Consider the following 7,665-nt stretch of genomic DNA (forward strand, 5'->3'; position numbering starts at 1 on the left):
TTGGTTTTAGCGTTTTACGATTTCTTTTAATGTAAGTTAACGTAGCGATTGTCTGTGGACAATACTATCCAGGATAACAACCTGATCAAGAAAAGCACTAGCCAGCGTTGCCGTGCCACTATAAGCGAACAATAAACTTTTAAGGATATAAGCCACCAAGAACCAGTTATATTACAGAAAACAGCAATTAGTAAGCATCTTGATCATTGGTAAAATCCCAACATATCCCAACACAATGACAGCTCATTGTCGGATAACAAATTTGCTAATAATTAACAATGAAAAATGGTGGCATATCTTCAACAGCAATCAAGGCATCTTTTGTCAGTAAAACGGGATATACAGGTATAAAAGAGAAAATGCTATCCTAACAAAATGGATTTCTCTGGCATGGTCAATGGATAGAAAGAATGGTGAGCTAACGACGCGAATCAAATTCCAATGCTTCAACAGCATAAGTCTCCTACTCATGATTTCCCCCACCATTATAGTAGCTTAAGTACAAAAAGAAGCAAGAAGATAACTGGTCCTCCACCCCCTATGAGTGATTGCAAGCTGGTCTCCAACATAATTACAGATTAAGGTGTGAACTGCACAAGGAGAACTTCGTCCCACCGCACATGCAGCTAAAATGGTCTTCTTAAAGTGCTAGGCAATGTCCTTGAAGGTACTGTAGACTGTATCAAAGCATGCAATTCATTCAGAATCTAATACATCACAACAATAACTTCAGGGGGAAAAAGAAAAGAAATAATACTAGGAAGGTGTAATTGCTTAAAATTATCAAAGTCATAAACATTCACGGATTTTTTTGATACTCAGTTAGCTAGCTAAAAATATTGATATGATGTATTGGTCCGCGAAAATTGGATTCAAATTCATTAGCAAGTAAAGCAAATTAATGTACCAAAAAAAAACAAGTAAAGCAAATTCAGTGATTCCAAAGGGGCCCCTTGGACCTTAGCCTCTTAAGGGTTGGGTTCTAGTGGCGGGCTCTTGGGTCGTCCGGACCCAAAGCTGGTAAAAGTGGTGGCGGAAAGTGTAAGAAGTCAAGCTAAAATGCACGTTTTACAAAGCAGTGGAAACCTTTCTAGGCTCTGATCAGTTCCTGGACACAAATAAATGTTTAAAAGGCATGAGTCATGTTTCACTGGCATAGAAAGATTGGAGTGTGAACGACCACAAGACTTGATTTATGCTTAACCACATCGCTGTACAGTTTAATCTAATCATTCCACTATACCTGAAGTCTATGGACTAGCTTTTAGTAACTTCTAACCGTTGATTATACGTGTTCCTTTTTCAATTAAAGGAGCTCACCTCTCTAAATGGACAAGGAGATGGGCTAGTATCAGGCCCCACATAAGATATGCTACTGAGGGGATGGAGTTGCTGATGAACCAAAGCCAAGCTGATACTTGCATCGGTACCTTGTAATTCACCCAAAAAACTCTGCGATGATGTAGAGGCTTCATTCAGATTCAGTTGCCCACTCAAATTACTTGACCTTTCAGGTAAAATATTCCGATTATGAGATAAACGAGCATTACTCTCCAGTTGCCTTCCCTGGAAAAATGTACTATGAGGAGCTGCCCTTTGTGCTACAGCAGGTTGAGTTGCTAATTCCCTGCTTCGAGCAATTTGGGAGCCAACGAGACTATTCCCTGATACAGCAACCAAGGTCCCATTAACATTACCAAGTTGTCTCCTCCTGTTATTAAGCAGTTGATTTATTTGCCGTTGTATTCTACGTCGGTCAAAAACCGTCGATGCCCCAACCCCAGAAGCTGGAGAAGCAACTCGACCATCTCGGGGAGATTGAAAACCACCGGATTCTTCAGCCAAAGGGGTATCAGGTACGTACATTTCATTAAGGTCAAATGTCTCCCTCACATTGGCTACAGGGGGTGACCCAATAGAAAAATTGCTGCTTGTTCTATTAATATCAGGGGTAGGATTCATATTCTGTGGGTTTGAAGAAGCAAGTGCAGTTGGCCGACAGCTTTCACAGTACCAGTTACCTTCAGGTACTTCATGTCCAAGACCAACACAATAAGTATGTGCAGGTGAATCACAGAGATCACATAGCAGCATAAGAGCATCATCCCCACCTTGCTGACACTCTGTACATAATACATTTTCGTATGGATCAATGTAACCCCTAAGCTCCTCTTCAGATGGTTGATAGACCTATAAACACAATTATAAACATTTGATTGCAGTTAGAAATTCTGGTATTTTTGTGTTTCAAACCTAACATCTTATTTTCATAATCATCAAACCTAACATCTTAACTAGATGAATATATAGGTTTACCACAGGAAAAAAGGACTATACCTGATCACGCTCAGGGACCTGAAAAGCCACAGTCCTCAATTCAAAGCTAGTGTCTGACCTTGCAGGCTTACTAATCATTACAAACCTTTGCTTGCACAGTGGACAGCGGGATTCCACTTTGGACCACTCCATGATGCAAGCAAAACAAAAGTAATGACTGCAGCAATTCAATGTCCCTCTAACTGTCCTCTTACCTTCTTCCGACAAACATATTCCACAAATCTGCTTTCCTACTTCAGTCTTCAAATCCACTTTCTCTTTATCCTTTCTTCCTGGATATTTTCTTTGTAGACGCGGAGCTTCCTCTTTCGGTAAATTTTTCAAGGAAGCTGAGCCCCTCCAAGCTGTAACAAGGCCCCTGCAAAATCGGCTAGCCTCTCTGACTTGTTCCCTCTCTTCTTCAGAGATGGTAAACTCACGGTGAGATGATCCAGAACTCTCAACAAAATCTGAATCCGAATCTACTCTTAGTCTCTTTCTTTTTCTCCTCTGACCTGCGTTCTTTTTATTCGTTTCTGCCAAAACTGGATCGACGTCTATGAACTTCTCATCATTTTCAGATCTTGCTTTCCTTTTCAATCGGCGTCTGTTCTGCGGTTTCTTTCTCGTGATCCTTTTCAATTCTTTATGATTTCTAGTTCTCTTCTGCTCTTTGGCAGTGCTATTACGCAATTGTGGCTTGCTTGAATACTTCATCCCTTTCAATACTGGAAACTCTTCTTCATCTTCTTCTTCGTCCAAGCCATCTGGAGTGAATTCCTCATCATCCTCATCATCCTCATCCTCTTCATCATGATCTTTGGCAGTGCCCTTACGCAACCGTGACTTGCTCAAATTCTTCATCCCGTTCATTACTGGCAAATCCTCATCTGCATCCAAGCCATCTGGTGTGAATTCCTCATCATCATCATCGTCATCTTCTCTATATGAAACTCTCTTTCTCTTTCTAGGCCTTACAGTGCCTTTTCTGTTTCTCCTTGGTTCTCCTGATCGAACAACCTTTTTAATCGGCTTCGTCTTCAATTCCTCGACCTCCTCATCTTCAAATTCACCTAAGCTCTCATCTGACTCATCTCCGACAAAAGAAGAACATCCATCTTCTGACTCATCAACTGTGTAATCCTCATCTGACTCATCTGAAGCTCTATACATGGATCCAGCCCTTTCTCTACTACAAGCTCATGTTGATTCCTTCCTACTTTAAGGTCTCCCAACGGATGCCCAAATAAAGATTACAAATCTGTCCATTTGCAGTTACAAAATTACCAAAATTAGTATCAGAACTCTCAAAATCTTAACATTCTAATATAGGCTTATCCAAAGTCCAAACAAAATCTTAACATTCTAATATAGGCTTATCCAAATAAGGCATCAAATCAACCAAAAATTAAACAATTGCACACCTTAAAAACTCAATTTTACTCAGAAATATACCAGAAATAGGAAGAATTGATCTAACTAAATACAGAAATGAAACCCCAAAAATCAAAACCTGAACCCTAGATCAAGATATTAGCACTAAGCCCCAATAATTCAGCTAACTAAATAAACATAATTCCCAACAAAAACACAATTAACACCAAATATGGATGAAATTAGTTAATATTAAAATCCAATCCCAATAATACCAATTTCCAAAATTCAGATGGAACAGTAAAAAAATCACAGCAATCAACAGATTACCAAATAAGTGAAACATATCGAGATTGATTGAATGATTCAGAAGAAAAAAGGAAAAAAAGATAGTCTATGGCAAGTACTTGAGAAAGGAAAAGGAGGCAAAATCGACAAAACCCAGAAAAAAAGATTTATAATTAGGTGTATTTTATCCGTATATATAAAGGCAATTTCAATTTTTTTAAATAAAAGAAAAAATCAAGCGGTGGGATTTAAAGTTGAAGAAATGAGAAGAGGGTCACCAAAGAATCTGTATTTACTTTTTTCTTCTTTTTGTTTTTCTACAAATGAATGTGCTTTTTTAAAAACAGTGAAATTATTGCAATTTACAAATGGAAGCATCTATTATTAGGAGGTTTCGTTGTTGCCCCTGGCCCTGGGTACTTTTATAAAATGCAACTTGGCTGTTATGCTATGTCTGAAATTCCATGTTTACCCTTTGTGGTTTTAAAGAGCAGACTCAACTGCAATTTTGACATTGGGCTCACCAAGTTGGATTTCGGGCTTGGACCATACGAGGCTTTGTAATGTTTTGATCACAACTTGATTTCACACACATCCACCAAATAGTCGCTTATCTAATCTCTTAATGTAACAATCGCCGATGTGTATATATATATATATATATATATATATATACTGGTTAGAAAAGGTAAATATTGAATCTGGACGGCTATTTGGATAACAATCCCCCACGACTAACTAATGACTAATTCAGTTTTTTTTTAAAAACAATCATCGACAGATAGAAACAAGCAGACAGATCTGGCAGTCAAAACATCCGGATTCCACAAGATTTAGCATGTTCATAGAATTAGCACTCAAATATTCATTCATAGTCAAATAGAGGACAATAGAAAATAAGCAAACGCATCTAACAATAGCAGAACAGTAGTAGACGACCAAATAAAGGTCTAAAATGAGGAATGGATATCAGCTACTCAACAATCGACAACAGCAGCAAATTGCAGATTCATTCTAGATTGCAAACCCAGAAACAAATGGAGAACTCTCTCAAATCAGCCAAAAAAAAATCCAGCCCTTTGAATCACTTCCAATGTAAAATCCATTGAAATCCACTGTTTTTCTTTTTGTTTACAGATTTCTTTCTTAATTTTCGAATTTCGGATCTGTTTTTCAGCTATTTCGTGTGTGTTTGTGAGAATATCAGATGATAGATTTCGTGTGTGTATCCAGATGATAGAATAGGCTTGTGTGATGTAGAGAAAAAGAAAGAGAGGGGCGGCGGCTGACTTGAGAGGATGAAGGTATTAGGGGGGCTAGGGTTTTATTTGTGTAAAAGAGGGAGGGGGTCCGCTCTATCTAAGGGAAATTGGGAGATGGGGTGTTTTAGTAAGTGAGGGGAATGGAACGACGTAGTTTTTATGTTAAACTACGTCGTTTGGTGACTTGGGAGAAAGGGTTGTTGGACCGGGTCAGATATTGGGCTGACATGGAGGTTGGGCCGCTGAAACTGGCCCAATTCGGCAGACCCACCCATCTTTCCTTTCTTTGTTTTATTTTCAAAATTGGCCACTTATCTTAACAACTCCTAATTTAAAACTAATTTGCAAATTTAATCCATTTAACTAATTTTCTAACAACAACAACAACAACCCAGTAAAATTCCACTAATGGGGTCTGGGGAGGGTAGTGTGTACACAGACCTTACCCCTACCCCGAAGGAGTAGAGAGGCTATTTTCGAAAGACCCTCGGCTCAAAAAAAATAAAAAGACAAAAGGGCAAAAAGGAAGATAATATTAGTATCACAACAACAATCATAGGATAAATAGGAACACCATGAAATTCAGAAGAAAGATGCAAAGTAAAGGGAGACAATGTTAGTAAATATTAGTATCACCACAACAGTCATAAGAAAAATAGGAACACCATGAAATCTAGAAAAAAGATGTAAAGCAAAAGCGAAGCTAGTAAATAGGACATGCAGTGAAAAGCGAAATAGTAAGCCACAACATTCCCACTAGTTATCTTAGAAAACAAAACCTTACATGGCTAGTCCCACCATGTTACGAAGTAAGGCACGACTCAACTACCTCCTAACCTTCAACCCTAATACTCGACCTCCACATCTTCCTATCAAGTGTCATGTCCTCGGAAATATGGAGCATCGCCATATCCTGCCTGATCACCTCTCCCCAATACTTCTTAGGCCGCCCTCTACCTCTTCTCGTGCCCTCCGTAACCAGCTGCTCACACCTCCGTACCGGAGCATCTGAGCTTCTCCTCTGAACATGTCCGAACCATCTAAGCCTCGCTTCCCGCATCTTGTCATCAATGGGAGTCACATGCACCTTCTCCCGAATATCATCATTCCTAATCTTATTTATCCTAGTGTGCCTGCACAACCACCGCAACATCCTTATTTCTGCTACTTTCATCTTCTGGATATATGAGTTCTTAACGGGCCAACACTCAGCCCCATACATCATGGTCGGTCTAACCACCGCTTTATAAAACTTACCTTTGAGTATCAGTGGCACTCTCTTGTTACACAGGACTCCAGATGCTAACCTCCACTTCATCCATCCTACCCCAATACGGTGTGTGACATCCTCGTCGATCTCCCATCCCCCTTGGATAACCGAACCAAGGTACTTGAAGCTGCCTTTACTCGGGATGACCTGCGAATCAAGCCTCACATCCATGCCCACTTCCACTGGCTCAGTGCTGAACTTACACTCTAACAATTAACTAATTTATTTAACTAATAATGCATGTAAAGTGCCTAATGTATTTTTGGTATTTTAATAAAATATTTTACAAATGCAATTAAAATCTAAAAATGTAAAGATTAAAATATTTTTGTTATTTCTTGGGATTTAAAATGCTACTAAAAATGCACCAAACACAAATACGCACAAAACAAATCAAGTAAAATATAGAAAAAATTCCTTAAATTCTGTAAAATAATTAAAAGCTATTTTTTGAGATTTTTAGGAGTAATTTTATATATTTGACAAAAATTACGTGCTCACAACTGCCCATCTTTGCTCGAGAACATGAAGAGTTTTCGTGCAAAGATAAATTAAGCAATTTTTGCCCGTTTGACTCTCCATGGGAAGCATTTTGAAAAAGTTTGACCGAACATTGCTTCGGAGGTTTCTTACATATCCTTGGCTATAAAGGAATCAGGTCAGTGTAGTTCTGGAAGTTTTGGTAGCTGGGACTACCGGGGAACTGTGATTTCACTGTTGTTATTGCTTGTTGAACTCCTTATTACACCAAAAATCAAAATAAAAAAGTAACTAAACAAGCCTATTAGCTACGAGTTACAAGATTCTTATCTATAAGTCTTCTGAAACTTGATCTTGAGTCTTGACTGGTTCTTCATGTATACTCTAATCTGAATCTTGATGCTTGCTAGCTGCATGTGCTAGTTCATTCTTCCACGGCTTTTTGTGATCAAAATGGGAAATGCAATGCTCGTGACTTTAGTCATGTCTTGAGCAGTCCACATCATTTCATCCGCTTCTGCATTTTGGATCCACTTTTTTTTCTTTTTTTTCTTTATTCTGGATTGAGACTTCTTCTTTTGATCATCTCAAACCTTGTGCTTCGAGGTAAAACCTGCTCAGACACCAAAACAAACAAACAAACGAAATTTTTCTGCCCCACTTTTCACTAGGAAA

The 7,665-nt window shown here is 38.7% G+C and overlaps 1 protein-coding gene across 2 annotated transcripts; it reads right to left on the minus strand.

Annotated features, from left to right (window-relative positions):
• Positions 1–246: 246 nt before the first annotated feature.
• LOC104110464 (uncharacterized) lies at positions 247–5,341 on the minus strand. 2 transcript variants are annotated; one of them, XM_009619966.4, is made up of 4 exons: positions 4,961–5,341; positions 2,338–3,577; positions 1,321–2,190; positions 247–677 (listed from the first exon to the last, which is right to left on the minus strand). In XM_009619966.4, exons 2-4 carry the CDS (start codon positions 3,487–3,489, stop codon positions 627–629), a joined length of 2,073 nt encoding a protein of 690 aa, XP_009618261.1. In that variant the 5' UTR covers positions 3,490–3,577; positions 4,961–5,341; the 3' UTR covers positions 247–626. The 2 variants fall into 2 exon arrangements, with proteins under 2 accessions (XP_009618261.1, XP_009618262.1); XM_009619967.4 differs by having other exon boundaries at positions 4,918–5,341.
• Between the last annotated feature and the right edge of the window lie 2,324 nt (positions 5,342–7,665).

The sequence above is a fragment of the Nicotiana tomentosiformis genome, chromosome 1 (assembly GCF_000390325.3).
Source record: "Nicotiana tomentosiformis chromosome 1, ASM39032v3, whole genome shotgun sequence".
Taxonomy (NCBI): Eukaryota; Viridiplantae; Streptophyta; class Magnoliopsida; order Solanales; family Solanaceae; genus Nicotiana; species Nicotiana tomentosiformis.